Source organism: Cryptococcus depauperatus, chromosome 4 (assembly GCF_001720195.1).
Source record: "Cryptococcus depauperatus CBS 7841 chromosome 4, complete sequence".
NCBI lineage: Eukaryota > Fungi > Basidiomycota > Tremellomycetes > Tremellales > Cryptococcaceae > Cryptococcus > Cryptococcus depauperatus.
In genome coordinates, this window is record NC_089471.1 from 1238696 (window position 1) to 1259734 (window position 21039).

Here is a 21039-nt window from a genome sequence, read left to right on the forward strand (position 1 = left end):
TTGCATGTAGAGCTTTTGTATTCTCATTGTGTACAGTTTTTCATATCTGCGCACGGACCTCTGGTGTCAAATTCTTCAACCAACGTTGTCACAATTTTATCTATCAATTCTCAAGACATGTCAAAAGTTTCAGTTCATTTGATTCTTGAACATAACAATCTTTGATTTGAAGAACATGTTTGCATCGCAACCTTCTCCAACCCCGCAGATACCTGGCAAGTCTCTTGTACCCTCTTCACCCTCGCATATTTCTCTCCATCGAAATCGTCTCCAGCGTGCTTCGTCTTCTGAGAGTCTTGCCATAGTTGGCCTTTCCAATTGGAGGCGTATGCCTACAAAAGCAAAGTCTTGCGACAGATCCAGTCATTACCGGACTGGAAAGAGTGATGGATCCCAAACAAAACGGCTAGGTGAAGGAATGGGTATGCAAGGGACACCTGCCAGAAGGAAAAGATTAGCCAGTAAACCGGTACTAACATCATGACTCTGGTTGATGTGTTTTACTGACTTTTTGCTCGCAAGAGTATCGGCAACATGTCAACACCGAAAGATCTTGGCTCAAGAAAACACAGTCAGTACGCCATGTCATCTTCAGTTACCTCGGCACCTCCGTCCAGCGACATCCTTGTATCGGCAGAAGATATGACCTCACCTAGCATATCCACCGCAGGCGCAAGAACAATAGTCGTTCGCGAGCGCTCTCAATGTATGCTTGACGAAACGACTAATGCAGAGGGTTCTCTGTTTCTTGGACAGCACAAGATGAAAGCTGTTTTGCCAATTCTCCAAGATATGACCGTACCGCTAAATGACCTTTCGATTCAAACGCCCAAAATTCAGTCTCCAAGTGATACGACTATCCAGTACAGAGAGTTTGTCGTACCACTGAACCACTCTCCATTGAGCCCAGTCGATTTAAATGCTCTCAACGAAGCGTCATCAAGTAAATCCAGATGGGATCTCACGATCCCTTTAAATGACATTTCCCAGACACCTCGCGTGGCTTCTACAGGTTTGTCTTCTGCAGGAACCAAAAAAATCAGCCAACACCAATCCACACCCTTTCGTCTTCAAGGAACATCTGGACCCCCATCGCCTTCTGACGAAACCAGTATGAATGACGAAAGCTCGGTTGAACTCCCTCGAGTCGGAGCCAGATCTTGTCAGAAGCAGCAATATTGCTCTGATCCTTTCTTGCCTACAGATGATAGTGGCGATGCATGTAGCCCGACGATGAGCAACTATCATGAAGATGTTTTCACGATCAATTTGCCACTTTATGACCCTCTAAAAGAGGGTAGTCGAAGTTACCGAGAAGAGATATTGACCTTATCAGATGCGAACAGCAGTGTCTGTCATCAATCAAGTGAGAACATCATCGGTCCTGCGATACACCAAGAATGTGACAATTTTTATGATGAAGCTCTCAGCACTTCCAATTCCTTAACTAGTTTCGGTAGTCAAAGGGAATGGGCCAATACGGCCAATTACCGTTATCAAACTCAGAGAGAGGGTTCTCGGCCCCTGACACCTATTCCGCCTAGAAGATCAAGCTATATGGCATTTCCTACACTAACCGAAAAGTCAGCCTACCTGAAGATGCATAAAAAATTTAAACATTCAAGCTCAAACACCTGGAGGGATCCTTTTGGTTTTTGGTGGATGTGTGAAGCAGCCCAAGGTTGGTCCAGAGTCATTTTCGTTCTAGCAATAGGAGAAAGACTAACCTGCTATAATACTCAGGAAAATCTCCCAGACCCTTCATACCTTCTTCACCTCTTCAGCAATCTCCCCCTAACCTACCTTCACCATTGACGACTCATTCGCTGTCTTCTCGCCTTTCTAACCAATATACTGCAAGTACTACATCGATTTGTGACGAAACACCACGCGTTGCCATGAGAGGTGTATGGAGAGGAGCGGAAGTATTGGCAAGGATGGAAGGGTATGGGGGACAACTTAAGAAAACGAATCATTACACACACCATGAAACTGATCAAGAGGAAGCTATAGGCAAGAAAAGAAAACGCGCGACTTTAAATAATACTGTTGAGTGGGATCAACCGCATTTTACCGCAGTGAGTATTCTTGTCAGTTGAACCATAGGAATCTGAGATCTCTGTAGGAATTTTTGAAGAAGCGACAGGAGAGAATCAATCACTATAAAGACATTGAAAACAATTACAAGTTGGAGATTGAAGTTGTGTTTGGTTAGTTGATGCCTTATATCATTCAGATGTGAAGACGGCAGCCAACTTTTGGCAATTGACTATCAGTCATATAGACAGTGACATGCAAGAAAAGTTAATTTCTCTTTTATTTATCGAGATTTTTACCAATCAAGTTCGTGATAAGCCTCACGACGATGAAAAGCGCCATATAGTGGCATTGTCTAAAGAAGAAAATGCTTAAAGCCTGACATATGAGTTTGTGAGTTCTTGATAACTGAGCAGTCATCTACCTTGTGTAAAAACTCAACATCCATGAAGAACTACCAGGGTTTGCTCAAACCATCTGGGATCAAAGTTTGTTATCCCTGTCAGACTGAAGATTACTTCCTGAGTTGTCCTGGCAACTGACTCTGCCTGTTGTCTGGCCACAACAAGTGAGCTAAACTTGGACTTTGATGATAGTACGAAAATCACAAACAAAGTGTGAAAAACTTTGATATTGTGACAAGACGTTGACATAGGGATTGTAACCGTGCTTGAATGCTGCGACTTGCTTGATGTTACAACATGTTGTAAAAAAACGTATCCATTTGATATTTGTAAAGTACTTGAAATCAAAGAAATAACGGCCATGCTAGTACAATCTAGTGATACACAACCGAAATCTCTCAAACCAGATTGTGAACTTGATAAATTAATGCTATAATGATCAATCCATTTCTTTTTGACAAATGTAGCTAGTATACCATAATGTCAACAAATGAGTCAAAGCACATCCAACAAAGCACATTTTAATCGTCAAGTTTAACAACCACGTCATGCTCCTGAGCCTGGTCGCCAGGAATTTGTTCAATCTATAATTCAAATAATTAAGAGTGTTTTGGCAACATAAAAAATATAACTTACCGTGTCGAGTTCGGCAAGAGATTCACCTATGATCTCAACGGCTCGACGGATGTCTTCCTCACTAATCACTAGAGGAGGAGCAAATCGAATACTAAGAGGCGAATTAGCACTGACTGTAGCTGGCTGCAAAACTCACATGTTAACATGAGTAGGCTTGGCCAACAATCCCTTGCTCTTCATTAACAGACAGAGATGCCAAGCGGTCCTCTTTTTTTTGCTAGCACCCTCATCAATCACCACTCCATTGAAGAGACCTCTACCTCTGATGAGTTTGATGAAAGGCGAATTGAGTTTAACAAGTTCGCTTCGAAATATTTCACCAAGTTTGAGGGATCGATTCGCAAGGTCTTCCTTCACGAGGACATCAAGGGCAGTCATGGCTACAGCACATCCCAACGGGTTACCACCATAGGTTGAACCGTGTTCTCCTGGCTTGATGCAGAGCATAACATCTTTATCGGCAAGGACACAAGACACGGGGTACATTCCACCAGAAAGAGCTTTACCAAGGATCACAATATCTGGCCTGATGTTGTCCCACTCAAAACAAAGCATTTTGCCAGTTCGGCAAAGTCCTGTTTGGATCTCGTCGCAGATCAACAAGACGTTGTGCTTTTTGCAAATGTCGGCAACCTTGGCCAAGTAACCCTCGTCGGGAACATAAATCCTAACAAAACTATCAGTATACAGTTACATATCATACAATCACAGACTTACCCAGCTTCACCTTGGATTGGCTCAACCAGGAAAGCAGCAACCTCTACACCATGTTTCTCCAACACCCTTTCAAGGTCCTCGGGATGGTTATACCTAATTAAGTCATTGTCCCATCTAGGGCCAACATTTTCAAGAAAAGGACCAAAACCCGTCCTGCTCTCTGGGTCGGTGGACATGGAAATGATACCAATCGTTCGACCATGGAAATTACCCTCAACGGAGAGAACCTTGGCTTTTCCCTCTGGAATCCTTTTCTTCTCGTATCCCCACTTTCGAGCGAGCTTGATGGCCGTCTCAACCGCTTCGGCCCCAGTGTTCATCGGGAGAACCATGTCATACCCAAACATAGAAGTGATCTTTTTAGCAAAAGGACCAAGATTGGCCGAGTAGAATGCTCGAGAGGAAAGGGTGAGCTTGGAAGCTTGAGTGATGAGCGTATTAACTAGTTGCCATTTCAGCAGACTCATCTCGAGTAATGTGACAACACGTACCAATCTCAGGATGGCAATGGCCTTGATTGACTGCAGAGTATGCAGAAAGAAAGTCAAGGTACTCTCTACCCTCTGGGTCCCAGACGTGAGCACCGAGACCTCTCTCGAAGCACCTTTTCCACTCCGTCAGCGTCTGCCTCCAATACAGCCTCTTTGACAGCTTACACAGGGAGAGGATGGTAATTATGACTGCAAAGCTCAAGTCAGAACAGATGTTTGCCACAAGACGACACTTGAAAGCACTTACGCTGAATATTCATGCTCAAGATGCATAACATCTGCACTAGACATTTCTGGACCTCCTTCTTGGGCAGAAAAAGCAGCGTTGGTAGCAAAAGACATTTCGTTGTGACAATGTAAAGATGAAAAGAAATGATAGAAAATAGAATCGTCCGGTTATAAGTAAAGCCGCGGAACCTGAAAGGAGTAATTTGTCTTTTTCGGACTTATGCCATCTTGACTTTTGTTCTTGAAAAGAGTTTAAAAAAGACGAAAGAGAAGTTGTGAGCGACGTTAAGATGTATAGTATGTACTGCTAGAGAGATTTTTGATTGAGTTTCAGCTTGGTAAAGCAGCATGTAGAGTATCTGGACCACGGTCGGATACACCATACATTTACTATGATACACCAATGATACAGCTTCCGCTTGTCGGATCTAAACACTAGTAGATTATAAAATTGCTTACGCCAATTATAGATGCCAAGTTACCAATATTGTCCAAGACAACAACCTCAATCACCCTTCTAGGCCCAATATTCTTCTCTCCCAGGCGCGTGTACTAGCTGGCGTTTGTACTCCGAAATCAGTCAGCTGAGAGCTGTCGGCTATTTCTGTCTGCTCAAGGCCCATGCTTGATGGCAGCTTTGCATTTGGAATGGATGGACTTTGGAAAATTGGCAACTCGTCGTCTTTGAGGTCTTGATGATTGCCAAGCGGGAGAGATTGCGTTGCAAAAGTCTGGGTGCCGATAGGAGACGGGAAACCTTGAGACTGGCGCGTTCGACGACGAAGTTCGCGGATACCGCCTTTGCGTAGCGATGGGTGTGGTGGTGGTGCTGGAGCCTTGCCAAGAGGTTTGCCGGACAAGTCTCTGTTGGAAGAAGGTCCCTTTTCCGGTTTTATCTCCCCCTGGCATGTCTCGTTTTCCGTTTCACTTTCTTCAAACTCAAAACACGGTCCAGGTTCTTTCATTATGCTTGTACTGTGTTTCTTTTTCTTCAACTCAAAAAAACCAGACTGAGGTAGGGTGGTTTGACTAGATTCAGATTGGGTAGACTTTTGTCCTTTTCCTTTGACCCAACTCTTGATCACCGATTTCTCGTTTGCCTTACTCTTTATCTTGCCTGAGCTAGGTGTAGTTTTGGCCTTGTGCATCTTACTTTTCTTGAAAACATTTACATCAATTTCAGCCTGTGATCTGTCTTCACCGCCATCAAAATCTTCCCAGTCGTCATGCTTCAATGGTCTTTTCGGTAATTTCCTATTTACGCTACGGTTTGGCGATTGTATGTGCGCTGGCGAGCGCGATTGAATTCCAGAAGTATTCGAATCGTCCGATCCTAGCATGGAGGGACTAGCAGACGATGTCCCAATGGAAATTTCCATACGTAGCTTGCGCTTGCGCTTTGTAGCAGACGAATATGCTTTACCATCCTCATTTTTGAATGGCAAATGACGATTGGTTTCCTGTAATGGGAGAGGCACAGGTCTGGCATGACTTTTACGAATACACGAGTTCTTTTGCCCTGAGCCAATCACTAAATTCGAAGGGACGGTTGTAGGCAAAGAGGCTGCGTTCGTGTCGGGTATGAACACTGGTCGAGTAAGTGAAGCAGCATGGAAGCCAGGATCATGAAAAGTCTCGCCAAGCTACCATCTCCATCAGCGAATAAGCCTCTGTGACCAACAGGTCGACTCACACCCGATACAACTGATTCGTCTGATTCTGGTGAGAAAGGCAAATGGCCGAAAACTTGACTATAGTGTGGCTGCTGAGAGAATTGACTCTCCCTGATGGGCTGAGTAGGGGTCGTAGCTTCTGAGTATGGCGTTTGAGGAGATAGTGGACTATTGTGTGGAGAAAACATCCCTGGAGGAATCGTATTTCTCAACTATGAATTGGTTAGCATATCGAGCGAATCAAGAGAGATAGGCCCACGTCAGGGTGACTGGAAGAGATTTTGTCGCCTTCCGGGGACTGAGTTGAAAGCGGGCTTTGGTCCAGTTCATTTTTGATATTCTTTGCAGGCGATGTTGCAAATAACTCAGCACAAGGAGACGAAGCGTCCAGCTTTTCGAAGCACTTCATCTTGATGGGTGATTCCGCCAGCTGGCCAGCCTTGGTTGCTTCTTTTAATACCCCGGTCGGGTATGAGGTGGTCAAAGACTTCATGTCATCACCTTCGCTTAAGCTCTGACCCCTTAAATTCGTATAGTTCCCTCCTTGACCCTGTCTGATGCTATGTTTTAAACTTTGTGGATTCTCCTATATTTAAATTAGTTTCTAGTTCCATTTCGCTTTGGGAGACTTGCTTTAGTTTTGGACGCCGGCCACAAACTTTCCATTTTCCCTACTATCGCTCCTTCCTTGCCATTGTCTTTCCTTGGATTCAAGGCAAACAAAGTTTCTGCATTCATCTCTACCGCTTGGAAACCTCCTTGTTTTCCTTCTCTGCCCGATGGCGATGTGATAGCTTGTGGTTTGGCGGGCAGTACAAAAAGAGTCTCTTGATGCTGTTTGATGGCGGGGAAAGATGTGTTATCAATTGAATGATTTACTCTGTCATTAGGATTGAGCTTAGTGTTTTTGCAAGGCGGCGGAGACGAAAGTGGAGATGACGAAGGCATTGAAAGTCGTTTCATCCCTCTAGGTGATGACCTTTGCTTGGGCATGCCAGTGTTTAGCTTGGGTGGCGACAATTCACAAGGAGACGATCTAGCGGATGTAGTTACTCGCGGGCTGGATATGGGAGCAGCAGCTCGTCCAGTCAAATCTCGACTAAAATAGTTTTTGGTAGGTATATTTGTTTGCACAGCCGTCAAGGGTAATTTAGGCTTTTTTGAGGGTTGCAAAAGTACTTCATTTTGATCTGATAATAGAGAGGAATCAAGTCGGCGTTTTCTGTGACATTTGTTGTGAACTTGAGAGGTTGTCTGTGGTCCCACTGCTAATGTTTCGATGCGCCCCTTTGAATCCATCCCGGTCGTTCTGGTCAATTCCGCTTCTGGTATTTTTTCTTTCTCGTCCATGTTCCTCGCTCTTGTGAGTAACTGTACACCTGAAGCCCCATCGTTCTTCCTCGCATGCCCATAATACAACTGGAGATACGGCGTCATTGTTTCTTCCCCCGCAAGTGGTGTATAATCGTATGGAGATTCTTCCTCCAACGAATTCTGCTGTCTTTGAGGAGTCTGAGGCTCATTGTCATTGAGTGGTGACAAAGATGGCCCATGGGAGCACTCGCCCGTCACCGCTGGAGAAAACTTGGCTAGCGAATGCGATGGCAGCCGTGACTCATCCGACTGTCTGGTCTGCGCAAGCGCATGAGATGAAAATTTACCTATACGAGTGGTTCTGTCTAAATTTTCTCGTGAACGTTTCAATCCTTCCCGCATCGACGTTTCTTTTGTCTCCTCGGCACTTTCATCAAACTCTCGACAGCCGTCTCGAAAAACGTTAAGTCTGCTTCCTCTGCTTTTCGATCCGTTGACCATGACTCCGCACAACGGAGATGCTCCACGGAATGGGACTGGAGTGGTAACGTTGTCCCTCCGTACGTCATTCACATGCTCTCTGCCTTTAACAGATGTAGGCGGAGTCCAATAACCCTTTTGGCCGTCGCTTCTCTTGGCCAATCCAAGCATGTTTTCTTTGTTTACTCCCTTTGCCAATCCACCACATTTTGAAGAGCTGGTGGGTGGTGTCGGTATACCCGTGCGAGATGTAAGCGTTCTCTGAACATGGGCAGCTTTTGACTTTGCAATCTTTGCAGGATCAGTCTCTATCCACACTGGTGGTTTCCGTTGATGCCTTGATGACATGCTGTCTATTTTGGTAAATGCAAAGAAAAGATGTAAAAGAGAAATTGAGAAATGGTGGCAAATGTATTGACGCGAGTATTTGACGTGTGGTGGAGGTCATATATCACGTCGCGTTTTTCTTTTTAATTCCTCAATCTTTTTTCCAAAATTCTTTAATATCAATCTTTTTTCCACTATACATCCAATGTCCTACTTCCTATCATAAATGTGCAGCAATTAGTAATAACAGCACAGAGAAAAGTATCGGAGGATTTGTGTGGGACAGTAGTAATGACTTTGCTGGTTGTCAAAGCCAAAAGAAGAAAGAAAAAGGCCAACGAATCTCTCTCTCGCTGTAAACTTCCTAAATATACTCAGCATCTCCCTCTACCGTTCTTCTCCCCTTGCCTATACTCACTTTTTTATGCATAAAAGTATAACCACTGCATACACTTTGGCTGAAAAGAAAAGAAAAGCGGAACCCACGTTGTTCAGCGCCACATTGGAGAAAATGCCGAAAACTGGGTGGTCCGGTTATTTCCGGGACTGCAACTTTGCTTCTTGTCTAATCAAATTGCTTTCATAAAACATTCGTTCATCTCGCATTTTCATCATGGCAGCCGCTCTCAGGTCTTTCAAGACAGCATTTCCAGCCCTCCGACGACAGGCGCCCACAACATTCACTGCCAGGGCTTTTTCCGTCTCTGCCGTGAAGTCCGCTGGTCATGGTCCACCCCAATTGCTGGGTCCCGGAGCAAAGGCTGGAGAGGTTCCTTCAGAGTAAGTTGACTGGAATGGTGGAAAGAGAAGTGATGGTTAGAGGAGGCCGGGACGGTGATCTGGAAAGAGCGAAGTATCAGAGATGAACGTGTAGAGGGTGGGAGAGGATGGGCAAAAGAGCCATACTGACGCAACGCAGTGAGAACCAAGCTACCGGTCTTGAGCGATTCGAGCTTCTCGGAAAGCTTGAGGGTGTCGACGTTTTCGACATGAACCCACTCGAGATGACTCGTTTCGGCACTGTCGAAAACCCTATTCCGATCTACTCCCTTGTGGGTACAAGCAATACGGAGAGGATGTTGGTTGACAATGTCTAGTCTCCCGAGCGTCAAGTTGGCTGCACCGGTTATCCTGCCGACTCTCACGACACCATCTGGCTAACCCTTGTCCACGAAAAAAAGATTGCTCGATGTCCCGAGTGTGGTTCTGGTCAGTCTTGACTGATAGTGACTGTATGATGTGCTAATGTTGTTTTCAGTCTACTCTTTGAATTTCCAGGGCGATGAGGCTCTGCTCCATGGCGGTCATCACTAAAAAGTTGTTTTCGCATTGTGTTTGATGAAAACATATCAAATTGATTTTCTCTCTAGGATCCACATTTCAGGATCGTTTTTACCGATTCGGGATCATGAATGAGGCAATCAAGTAAAACGACATCAATCAAGAGATGCATCCGGAGTAAGGGAGCAAACAATTGACCAAGTCTGCCAATGCCCAACAATTCCAACAATGTTCCTTGTATCCTAAATCGTTCTTCCGCAAAATTACTCTTTGCCAGAAAGATCAGACTGAGTCGTCTTCCACGCATCATATTTAACCTTGTCAGCGTGGTATTTGTCCTTGTACACCTAGGGATGTACGTTAGTGAGTTGGTCTGCAGTTCAAATACTACACACCTGTTGCTCTTTTGAGCTCAATGCGTTCCACATAACACCATATTCTCTCGCCAATGCCTTGCTCCTCTCCCTACCGTCCAGGTCGAGACCAAGTTTGTCCAGCTTGCCGCTTTCTCGAACATCCTTAATGAATGCAAAGTAAGGCGCCAAAGGTTTACCAGGGTTCCCAGGTCTCTCAGCGATGGACTGCCTGTAAGCCTTTTTGCCCCCGGGCGCTTTGAGTTTCTTGCCTGTACTCTTTTCGATCGCAGATCTAATCTCGGGGTTGGTAGAGTTCCAAAATTTAAGGTAGGCCTTGTCGGCAACTTTGCGTGCTTCAGTAGCACGCTCCTGGAAAGCGCCCTTGAGGGTGGACGAAAGTGAGGCCCATTCGGGAGCAGCTTCAATGGCGAGTTTGTGCATGTCAAGTTTACCGTCCGGACGACGGTATAGGGGAGATACTTTTGCGACATGTTCTTTGAACCAAAGAGTGTAAGCTGTAGGAGCGCCTTTGGGAATTTCTGGAAGGGTTGGGTCTAGAGTAAAAAGAGTCAGTTGCGACTGATAGAGATTTTTTGAGAAATGGCAGAGACGCGTAGACAAGGCGGAAAGAACTGCATGAGTAGCCAATCCACGCCTTCATACCTATGGTTTCCTCCCAGTACGCCAACAATGGCCAAGGTCGTCCAATACTCACCTGTCTTTTTCTTTAAGAGAATACTTGATGTAGATAAGAATCTAGTTGTCATGGGTGTGACACCCATGACAGGGCGGAATACATTGACAGCGAGCATAGTTGGCGAGTTGATGCTCTAAGCAGAGGTGCTGCTGCAGATGTGGACTTGAACGATTAATAATTAGATGAAAGAGAGAAAAAGTAGAATGAAATGTTGAAATATATGTTGAGAATTGTTTGCATCATCTTCACATATGGTGAATGTGGCACTTTTGACCCTGAAAAATGACGAAAGCCAAAAGTGGAAGAAATAAATAATCTGCATACTATGCTGATTCCTAGACAGCTCTATGATATATTATCCATGTACGGATACAAGATTCATCTTGTTGTGGCATGTCCTCTCCTATGCCATGGAAGCAACACCCTTCTCTAGAATCTCCTTTTCTTGTTGTTTCCTCTCCCACCATCGTCTTCCCTCATGCAGCCCCATACTCGTACCCGCCAATCCAAGCAGCATAAACAAATCCCTCGCGCTGAGCGTCTCTGTTTGGAACACATGTTGCAGTATGGGAACATAGACTAGGGCGAGCTGGCAAATGAAAGAGATTGAAACGGTAAGGAAAAGCATGCGGTTACGAAACATGGGACAAGTTAAACCACGATTCTGCAAGGCCGAAACCAAGTCGAGAAAGACAAACACAGTAAAGGTCTACAAATCATAAGCTCTATAGTGTTTACCAGTAGAACGCGACTTGCCATCGTTTGGTCCCTTCGAGACATACTTCCATCACTAGTCTCTACGGTGTAGATCCAAAGCGTACCCAACACAATCATGGCTGCCGAAAACAACACTCTGTAAATCAGTCGCCTGCTCAAGACATAATCGCCCTTTTTTCTCGGCGGTTTCTTCATGATTTCTTTGTCAACCGGGTCTACACCCAACGCCTGGGCAGGCGGGCCATCCATAAGAATGTTGATGAACAAGATTTGCATCGCATTGAGGGGGTTTGCGAGCTTGAAAATAGTCGACAGTGTGATGAGCGACAAAGCTGCGACAGCTGTTGAGAGCTGGAACGAAAGAAAATTTTGAATATTGTAAAAAATGGATTTGCCCTCTTCCACAGCGGGCAAGATTGATGCAAAGTCATCATCGACGAGAATAACATCGGCTGCTTCCTTGGCAACGTCAGTCCCGCTTTTGCCCATGGAGATACCAATGTCAGCCATTTTTAACGCTGGCGAGTCATTTACGCCGTCGCCCGTCATGGCCACTACCGCACCTCTCATTTGCCAGGCCTTGACGATTGCCATCTTGTGTCTCGGTGTTGTTCTCGCATATACGGTGATTCCTGGTACACGCTCCATCAATTCTCGTTCCGACATTTGATCAATCTGTGATCCGAGAATACAACTCGATCCCCCCGGCAAGTGTTCGTGAAATGAGCCAGTGGTGAGGGAAGATACTTTCAATCCGAGCTGTCTGGCAATGGCTACAGCAGTAGGCTCGGCATCTCCAGTAATCATTACAACCTGGACACCGGCGCCATGGAGAGCATTGACTGCGTGTGCAACGCCCTTGCGAGGCGGATCCATCATAGCTTGGAAACCGACAAAGACTAGATCTTTCTCTTCCCCTTCAGCAGATTTCGAAGGGAAACCATATGCCATAGCAATCACTCTCAAACCCTTTTGGGATACTTCTAAAGCGCGGTCCATGATGATTTTTTGGGTAGCAGAGTCCAAAGAAGGGGTAGAAGAGTCTGTGACATAATAGTACCTACATCGAGCAAGAACTTGCTCGACGGCACCTTTGAGGTAGATCATTTCGGATGCGGAGTCGAGAGAGCCAGTAATTGCCATAGTCTTAGTCTCGGAACTGAATGGGATCTCAGATTTTCTGTCGAAATTCTGTCAAAGGTCAGTTTGGCTTCATTCAAGCAAGCAGAAAGCAAACCTTTCTCCGGTCATCAGCCGACAAAACTGGCAAGACGTTCAACAGTGCTACTTCTGTAGCTTGGCCAACATTGACTCCTTGATCATTCTTGGACGCATTGTTGCAGAGGTTTCCAATCAACGCTGTCTTTAGTACTGCTGGCGAAGTCCAGAGCCGGGTAGTGTCGGGATGACGAGGAGTAAATGATAAAGATGGTACATGGAGATGAGGAGTAAGATCGATGAGGTCATCAACGGAGTAGATATGAGTGACAGTCATCTCATTTTTGGTCAAGGTGCCTATGGATGTATAAGTTTGATCAGAACAATGGCGGACTTGCCTGTCTTATCAGAACAAATAACATTGACACTGCCTAGTGCTTCCACGCTCGGCAACTTTTTTACAATGGCTTTACGTTTTGACATTCTCAAAACACCAAGTGCAAGCGTAACTGTCGTCACAATAGGTAAACCTTCTGGAATAGCAGCGACCGCCAAAGAGACACCAATAGTAAACATCTCTAACCAATCTCTCTTTTGAATGACGCCGATGAGAATAATAAAGCCAATAACAATGAATGAGAAAAGGGACAGTTGTTTGGCGAGATCATCCATGTCGAGTTGCAGAGGCGTCCGCTTTTCCTCTACGTCTTGCATCATTGAAAAGATTACGCCAAATTCTGTATTTTTACCAGTACCGACGACGATGCCTGATCCATTGCCTACAGTATGTCAGCAATAAACCGAGCGAATCATGACATCAATCACCGCTCCTAACCAAAGTACCCATGAATGCGATACAATGCCTCTCCCCTAGCGCTTTGCCTCCACCTTCGCCGTGTGTATCCCCCTCTCCAGGTTGACACGCTTCCACATTCTTTCGCGCGGGTCGGGTTTCACCTGTCAAGGCTGACTCATCAATTTCAAGATAGTTAGCGGTAATCAAACGAATGTCGGCAGGTATCCGATCTCCTACCGAAAAAGTTACAAGATCTCCAGGAAGAAGAGCGTTGGCAAGCGGTTTCAACGGAGCAGAATTGCGAACAAGATGACAGTAATGAGGAACGAGTCGATTGAGTGATTCGAGAGACTTTTCAGAGCGTTGCTCTTGGACAAAACCAACTATTGTGGAGTCAGTATACAGCAAGAGGGACCAGCAATAGACAGACCAGTCAAAACGATTGTTACAGCAATCACTACACAAACGGCATCATCAAACTGTCCCATGATGACGCTTACCACGCTACTTCCTAGCAACAAGAGTATGAGTGGGTTTTCATAAACTTGTTTTGCAAATTTCAGATAAAGCGGTTCAGAAGGAGGGAGCTCAAACTCGTTGGGTCCGTATCGAGCAAGGAGAGGAGCAATTAGAGAGTTTGAAAGACCATTGGTGGGATGGGTCTCAAAATTTTGAATTGTTTCTTCTACAGTTTTATGCGCATAAATGGAGCTAGGCGTATCGCGCTGCCTCCTCTCCGTTGACAATCTTCTCTCTTCCTCCTCTTGCTTGATTTTTTCATAATCTTTTATACCCAGTATTCTTCTTCCCAACGCGAGAGCCTTCCCGAACAGCCCCTCCTCATCCTCATATCTATCTTGTATTGGAGGCTCACTCAACGGATGGTATCTAGCATAGGACGGCGTAACATGAAAAGTCGGCTCTCTTCTTTTGGCTGAAAGAGTCGCAATGTCCGTAGAAATCTGCCTTCTGAGCATCGTAGAGTAGGCATATCCACCTGCATTACTTCCAACAGCTCCATTGGGGCCTGAATCCATTCTCCCAGGCTCATCCACTAGACCTCCCATCGTAGGGTCATACTCATAGTCTGCCGTGGCCATTCCAACCCCTCCAAGAGGTCCTCTGTTCATAGGCGTTGAACCACTGCGTGGTATGCCGTACGCAGACGTCGATGCTATTGCGCTCAAAGGTTGGGCTGGTGACGGAGAGCGGCGTCTTCCTGACGAAGGCGGAGCTCTGCTTCTCTGGTCCATTATGAAAAAGTTGTTGATCAAAAGAATAGAGACATGATGTAGTTGAAAAAGAAATAATAAGCAACGTGGAATTCTAATCTCACTTTTATTTTTATTTTTATTTTTATCTTATTTTACATCTACACATTTATTTTCTACATTTATTATCATTCTTTTACATGGATATGCAAATACAGGGCTGAAAACTAGCTGTCTCTCCTGAAAGAAAATCTGTATCGCTGACTACGCTCTCGTCGCTGCATAGCTTCGAGTTTCGCCCATTCTTGTCGTTTGTACAGAAAGTACATGGCCATCTTGGACAGCAATAAGGTCAAGAGGATTAATCCTAACAATGCTGGGTTGGTCAGTATCATCATGTGAACGGTTTGGGTGAAACTCACAACAGAATGCGAATCGAAGGTGCAGAGATTCGCCTTGAAGTGTCACTTGGCGCACAAGAGTGGATGTGGAAGCCATCGTGGGTCGAGGTGGACTGGATTGTCAGCAGGGGAAGAGATGCTTTCTGCGTAAAGCATCAGTTTGGTGTCCAACGTCCAAAAGTACTTTAGTGACTTACGCAACGACTCTGATGCGTTGTCCACAGCTCTGCAGTTATCTTGCCGAGCAAAACAAAATAAGCTTGGCTCATGAACGATTTAAACGTTCGCCAAACTTATGACCTCCGCTGGCCGCCACCCTTTTGACAGATACAGTACCCAAGGAAAAATGCTGAGCCCGGCTTATACACAAACACAAAGGAAGATACACTATCCCTTAGCGATAGTTGTCAGTTGGTAAACACAGGAAGCTTTCAAGTTCAATCCAAGGTGGTTTAATAAACCAAGCATTAGGAGCATAGGTTTCAGGTGAATGTTTGGTTTTGCTAGAAGCAACGGTACGTTTGTTGGAGGCGTCAAGACTTGCTGGATCTGCCTATGCCAACATGTCCCTTTGCTCTGGCACTACAAAACTCAATTTGCCTTTCTTCAACCCATGCTCCAGATTCTTCAGACAGACCACTTCCATCTCTGTCTGCGTTTCGACTGTCATTGTTCCGACGTGTGGTAGACAGAGTGCTTTTGGATTATCCAACAATTCCTTGGTGATTCGTGGTTCGTCTTCATAAACATCTAGCCCACAACCGGCGATTTTGTTTTGCTGGAGAGCTCGCACCAAGGCGGCTTCATCGACTATGGGTCCTCTGGCAGAGTTAATTAACACAGCAGAAGGCTTCATCTTGTCGAATGCGGCGTCAGAGATGAGATGCTTGGTCTGGGCGTTGAGAGGTAGATTCAGTGAGATGACATCTGAGGAGCCCAACAATTGGTCAAGACTCTGCACATACTTGACTCCAAGCTCTGATTCACGTGCTTCACTCAGTTTGTTCCGGTTGTGATATTGGACAGTCATCCCAAACGCTCTCGCTCTCTTGGCCAACGCGCTACCAATTCCTCCCATACCGACTATGCCTAACGTTTTACCCTCTGGATTGTGTGAAAGCGAGAGCTGAGAATTAAATGTCCCTTGTTTGGCATGTGTGAGGGCAAGGGAGAATTGTCGTAGAGTGCCAATGAGAAGAAACATGGCAGTATCAGCTGTTGCGTCATCCACCACAGACGGAACGTTGGACACTTGAATGCTGCGGGAGGAGCAAGAGGCAATGTCAACTGCATCTTGAGTCAGCTTTAAACTATGTGCCAAAGCAGGCCTACTTTGGTCACTAATGATGGTCAGTAGAGGCCATAAGAGCTGTAAAATACTCACTATCCAGTACCATTATGGGCAATAAACTTGAGAGATGAAGGCAGTTTTCCAACAAGTTCCTCATCAAACCGCCCAGTAATCTACTTTGTTGGCTTGTTTTCACGGGCATAACTAACTGCTTACTCTGAAAGATTCTGACGCTTTGAAATGACGATAGATACCAACAATGCTATCATACTTCGTAGCCAAGTCTTGCTGAAATTCTAACCTGCTGTTGCTCGTATTGGTCTAAACCTGTAAGTATCCTACCAAGAATACTTTGTAGACTCACAACAACCTGAGCGATCTTTTCAAATGCTTGCAATTGTGGTCTGGCGAGTTTGATAGAGTCAAGGAATAATACCTTTGGCAATTTGACTGTGGCCATGCATCTCTGAGCGTTTCTTGCTATTGACATGGACGACCTTCTCTCAGCTCTATATGCTGCAGCGTAAATTGACATGGCGTGGAATCGATATGTTGAGCAACTTGATAGTGAAAAGAAAGATGATTAAAGATTAGCGAGAAAAAAAAAGATATCTAATCAATCTAGTCGCATTTATTATCTATTCTGCCATCACATTTCAATCAACTTGACTTTTATAAATCTCTTCATTCTCAATAACTCATGCGTATATTTCTAACTCTTTAGAGACGTTAAATGTTATGCATAGTTTTGATTTGATAGAGAACTGCAGAATACCACCGTGGGAAAGATTGGCCAGCGATAAATTCAACAATTGAAGGACTTTTGGTTTTTACAGTGTAACAAGTGTTTACTGATTATGTTTATAACAACTCGAGAGGATGGAATAAAAGGAAAGAGAGGGTTATTGAAGCTTATAATTGGCATTCTCAAAAGTCTTTTACTGGACCGTCGGTATTTCTGGCACCTGGCTACTCTTCTCTTTCTTGGAGAGGTTTTGTTGGGATTGCTGGTGATATGGAAGATCCCCTGTATGTAAAACCGCTATACGTAATGGAGCATTCTGACAAGCACTCATAGATACCAAGATTGACTGGCCGGCATACATGCAGCAAGTGGAAATGTTTCTTCAAAATGAGAGAAACTATGCCTATATTAAGGGCGAGACTGGACCATTGGTGTAAGTCTGCTATCTGTAGAGGCTATCGAATGAACTCAAGATGGAATAGATATCCTGCATTGCATCTCTACATCTATACTGCCTTTTACAAGCTTCTCCCCTCGGTAGAAGACGTTCGGCCAGCTCAGTATCTGTTTCTCGCAATATATCTCTTGACTTTTCTGGCCATCTCCACCATCTATTACCTCGCTGGAAGATCTCATGTCGGAGCAAGACACTATCCTCAGGTGCTACTAATACCACTGACTTTGTCGAAACGGGCTCACTCAATCTATGTCCTGAGACTGTTTAACGATCCCATCGCTATGCTCTTTTTCTATCTTTCGGTTATCGCCATGCAACTCGGAGAGAAGAAGGGTTGGAGGCTGAGTTGCGTAATGTTTAGGTGGGTAGACATGAGACTGAGGTAGGTTTCATACTGATGGATATGTAGCTTGGCCATGGGTGTCAAGATGAATATTCTTCTCTTCCTCCCAGGTCTACTCGTCCTTTTATTCCAATATCGCGGTCTCGTAGGACTTGTGGAGAGTATCGGCTTGATACTTGCTATTCAAGTGGCTCTCCCAGCGCCATTCTTCCTTTCCACTCTTTCTCTGGCGCTGTCTTATTTTACATCGGCGTTTGACTTTTCACGACAGTTTTTATATGAGTGGACAGTTAACTGGAAGTTTATCAGCCAAGAAGCATTCTTGAGCAGGGAGAGAGCTGTCTTGTTGTCGGCTGGTCACGTAGGTTACATCCATCGCATGCTTGGCTGAAATCACGCTGTAAAGGTGACTGTGCTCGCGTTGTTTGCAGCTTTCAAATGGTCTCCGACTCTTTATGGCACCATTCGCGTCCTCTCTGAAGGACTAGCACAACCAAAACGGCCTGCTGTGAATCCCTCTCAACTACCAGCTTACCGTGCGTTCCAAAAGACGCATTACTCCGACCTAATATTAATGTATCTGCATAGACATACCTCTGGTACTCTTCACATCCAATCTGATCGGTATGCTGTTTGCGAGGTCGCTACATTATCAATTTCATTCATGGTACTTCCATCAGCTTCCGTTTCTCCTCTTTTCGGGTGTAGGATGGCACAGCAATGTTCTCAGGTGAGCCTCTGCCATGATAAAATGTGAGGATCCGCTGAGATAGTATAGTGCACTAATTTGGACGATGATCCAATTTGCATGGGAAACAGCACCTGCGACGAAATGGAATTCTTTCTCACTCTTGGGTGGTCACGTCTTTACGCTTATTGGGTTATTTCTTACGCCTTCTCTCTATCCGGTGAGAAAACGGAAAGCCGACTGAAAGTTAGAAGCGGCTTATCGCTCTCTGTCATAGATGCACTATACACAATGATTGATGATGCACGACAAGCCAAGATGGCATGGCTGAAAGTATTACTGATACATCATTTTTTTAATTGTATCTGTCTGTCTCTAGTAAACATCGATCTAATGTCCCACCAGTTGGCGCCGCTATGCCGCTGATCCCAGCTCCTCACTGCTGCCTCTGCTGCATTATCATCAGCTTCAAATTCGTTTCCTGCTGCCATAGTAGCGTTTTCGCCTTGTATGGTGGCGCCCAAACTCAAGGAGCCCTCGTTTTGATGCCTTCCACTTCTGGTTTCTCCATCACATGGTAAATGTATGTGATGATCATAGTAATGCTCGCTCATACTTGCAGATCTGAGTGCAAATCCCGGGCTAGCCGCCCCTAATCCAATCGAAAACCCAGTTGGTGCACCAGCAGGTCCAACATCAGGAATAAGCGTACCGTATCTTGGGCCTCGATGATAATGTTGATGGGAGGTCGAATGAGAATGTCTAGTACGTGGGAGGACGGACGATGCGAAATGAAGTGAAGGCGCGAATCTCGAGCGATGGTGTAATGGTGAGATAGGATGGTTGGCAGCCAACAAGCGATCATGCTCAGCGTCTAGATGGCTATCATCAACTCCTTCTGGCTCTGGGGACAACTCGCCTCCCATCAAGGTGGCGCCCTTTCTAGGCTCAAGCTCGTCTTCCTCCCATAACATAACAGACGAAGAGTCAGAGCCATCTTCAACCCAAGTCCCAACTTCAACGCCTTCTGGCTGAATTGAAGATACAATCCAAACACCTAGGAGGAGTATGGCAGTGCCCAAAGATACAAGTACAATTTGAGCTTTTGAGAGTTGATGAAATTGGTTGTAGAAAACCAGACCGCCTGGTATTGCATCAGCTCTGCTGAGTGCAGTCCTTTAGTAACGTACCAAAGATGGAAGAGAGATTGAAGAAGCAGAAAGCTAAAGGGCACACCAAGGCCGGACTTGCGTATCTTAAACCATAATTAAGATACCAAATCTGTGCTACAGCAATCACGCCCATGCCTACAAGTAGTATCCAAGTTTGAAATCTTGTAAACTCATTTTGACCTTCTCCTGTTCTCCAATGATCAACAGTCTTCATCAAAAGCTCAACAACAGCTTTTGCCAAAACAAGACATAGTCCAGAAAGGGTTCCCGAGGAAGCCGCGAAAGCGAGACCACAAAGAACTAATGTATGAGCCTGAGAAGGCGAGGATAAAGATTTAGAAGCTCTTTTTTGAGAGGAGCGAGAAAAACTAAAAAGAGGCCATAGTTTCCAGCGCTTGACAGAAAAGGGCAGCTTCATGTGATTGACATTGATTGGAGTTTTACCCATTGCTCTTTCTCTGTCGTGTGTATCTGATGAATGTCGAGCATTTGTAACACGAAAGGGGATCGGCGGGGGTGAATGAGGAGAGGCATAGTCACTTGGAGAGTAAGACAGAGGAGTGTTGCTACCTGAAGCCGTAGTGCTGATTTTGAGACTGGCATCCACGTGAAATGTGGTAAGATGGGACTACACAAACTCTTTAGCCGAGTTGAAGCCGAACGTTTGACTCACTGTTATCAACACAGCACATGTCGCAACCAGCACAACAGAGAAAAAGGCTACAAAAGTAGGCCTTCGTAAGAGTACGAGCAGCTCGTCAAGCCCATGTTTTTCATCCGGCACAACGCCAAATATGGCTATAATGACAGCACCACCAGCGACCAGCGCCGTTCCAATTACCCAGTTAACTCCAAATCTATCGCCTAAAATTATTCTAGCTAGGAGAGCGTTGAAGACTAGAGACACAGCTCCGAGAGGCGCAAGAATCACAATAGGAAGAGTGTCGAGTTGAAAGATTGTAGAGAAGATGTTAGAAACCATGTAGATGGTAAAACCGATCAGCCAAAGCGGCCGCCGTATAGTTGGGCGACGATTAAAGGGATCAAGCTGGTCATTTTGAATATGCGACTTGCGCTGGATCGTAAGACCTATAGTAAATAGTCAGAAATCTGCCTCTATTGGCCATTTCTCACCCAACGATTGCACGAAAGAGGAAGCCAGGCCAACAAGTATAGCGGCAAAGATAGGAATGCCGCGCATTATGCAGTTTGTATTCTGTCGTTGCTATCCATCTACAATTTTGTTATAATAGAATTGTTTAGAGAATATAAATGAACCAGAAAAGAGTTGTGATAAATCACAACAACCACTCCAATAACTACCTTACGTAATTATACCTATTGATTCTCAAGCCTCCACATTCATTTTCTACTTCCGATTTACTTTCCTTTATATATTCTTTTTTTCTTTTTCCTCTA

General features: G+C 45.1%; 10 protein-coding genes across 10 annotated transcripts; 3 read left to right on the forward strand and 7 right to left on the reverse strand.

The window, feature by feature from the left end:
* Nucleotides 1–175: 175 nt before the first annotated feature.
* Nucleotides 176–2215, forward strand: L203_103802 (uncharacterized protein; the record flags this gene model as incomplete). The annotated part of the gene is made up of 4 exons (XM_066213194.1): nt 176–469; nt 523–1681; nt 1744–2078; nt 2126–2215. 4 exons carry the CDS (start codon nt 176–178, stop codon nt 2213–2215), a joined length of 1878 nt encoding a protein of 625 aa, XP_066069291.1.
* A 747-nt stretch (nt 2216–2962) lies between these two features.
* Nucleotides 2963–4627, reverse strand: L203_103803 (ornithine-oxo-acid transaminase; the record flags this gene model as incomplete). Its single annotated transcript, XM_066213195.1, has 7 exons — nt 2963–3025; nt 3078–3168; nt 3214–3744; nt 3795–4236; nt 4286–4398; nt 4451–4474; nt 4533–4627. The coding sequence occupies 7 exons, from the start codon at nt 4625–4627 to the stop codon at nt 2963–2965; spliced, it is 1359 nt and encodes a 452-aa protein (XP_066069292.1).
* A 395-nt stretch (nt 4628–5022) lies between these two features.
* On the reverse strand, nt 5023–8328 carry L203_103804 (uncharacterized protein; the record flags this gene model as incomplete). Its single annotated transcript, XM_066213196.1, has 4 exons — nt 5023–6156; nt 6207–6398; nt 6446–6772; nt 6820–8328. The coding sequence occupies 4 exons, from the start codon at nt 8326–8328 to the stop codon at nt 5023–5025; spliced, it is 3162 nt and encodes a 1053-aa protein (XP_066069293.1).
* A 592-nt stretch (nt 8329–8920) lies between these two features.
* On the forward strand, nt 8921–9621 carry L203_103805 (uncharacterized protein; the record flags this gene model as incomplete). Its single annotated transcript, XM_066213197.1, has 4 exons — nt 8921–9087; nt 9227–9359; nt 9405–9516; nt 9566–9621. 4 exons carry the CDS (start codon nt 8921–8923, stop codon nt 9619–9621), a joined length of 468 nt encoding a protein of 155 aa, XP_066069294.1.
* Nucleotides 9622–9851: 230 nt separating this feature from the next.
* L203_103806 (uncharacterized protein) lies at nt 9852–10756 on the reverse strand (the record flags this gene model as incomplete). Its single annotated transcript, XM_066213198.1, has 3 exons — nt 9852–9935; nt 9984–10498; nt 10660–10756. 3 exons carry the CDS (start codon nt 10754–10756, stop codon nt 9852–9854), a joined length of 696 nt encoding a protein of 231 aa, XP_066069295.1.
* Nucleotides 10757–11044: 288 nt separating this feature from the next.
* Nucleotides 11045–14565, reverse strand: L203_103807 (calcium-transporting P-type ATPase, PMR1-type; the record flags this gene model as incomplete). The annotated part of the gene is made up of 6 exons (XM_066213199.1): nt 11045–11350; nt 11398–12549; nt 12596–12873; nt 12990–13295; nt 13342–13695; nt 13743–14565. 6 exons carry the CDS (start codon nt 14563–14565, stop codon nt 11045–11047), a joined length of 3219 nt encoding a protein of 1072 aa, XP_066069296.1.
* Nucleotides 14566–14787: 222 nt separating this feature from the next.
* On the reverse strand, nt 14788–15193 carry L203_103808 (uncharacterized protein; the record flags this gene model as incomplete). Its single annotated transcript, XM_066213200.1, has 3 exons — nt 14788–14899; nt 14946–15067; nt 15122–15193. 3 exons carry the CDS (start codon nt 15191–15193, stop codon nt 14788–14790), a joined length of 306 nt encoding a protein of 101 aa, XP_066069297.1.
* Nucleotides 15194–15477: 284 nt separating this feature from the next.
* On the reverse strand, nt 15478–16750 carry L203_103809 (uncharacterized protein; the record flags this gene model as incomplete). Its single annotated transcript, XM_066213201.1, has 5 exons — nt 15478–16211; nt 16257–16264; nt 16309–16388; nt 16432–16536; nt 16580–16750. The coding sequence occupies 5 exons, from the start codon at nt 16748–16750 to the stop codon at nt 15478–15480; spliced, it is 1098 nt and encodes a 365-aa protein (XP_066069298.1).
* A 322-nt stretch (nt 16751–17072) lies between these two features.
* Nucleotides 17073–18779, forward strand: L203_103810 (dol-P-Man:Man(5)GlcNAc(2)-PP-Dol alpha-1,3-mannosyltransferase; the record flags this gene model as incomplete). The annotated part of the gene is made up of 9 exons (XM_066213202.1): nt 17073–17244; nt 17294–17393; nt 17443–17778; nt 17827–18121; nt 18167–18296; nt 18349–18384; nt 18441–18490; nt 18539–18694; nt 18762–18779. 9 exons carry the CDS (start codon nt 17073–17075, stop codon nt 18777–18779), a joined length of 1293 nt encoding a protein of 430 aa, XP_066069299.1.
* A 16-nt stretch (nt 18780–18795) lies between these two features.
* Nucleotides 18796–20821, reverse strand: L203_103811 (uncharacterized protein; the record flags this gene model as incomplete). The annotated part of the gene is made up of 6 exons (XM_066213203.1): nt 18796–19592; nt 19639–19703; nt 19760–19806; nt 19850–20248; nt 20294–20709; nt 20755–20821. The coding sequence occupies 6 exons, from the start codon at nt 20819–20821 to the stop codon at nt 18796–18798; spliced, it is 1791 nt and encodes a 596-aa protein (XP_066069300.1).
* Nucleotides 20822–21039: the final 218 nt, after the last annotated feature.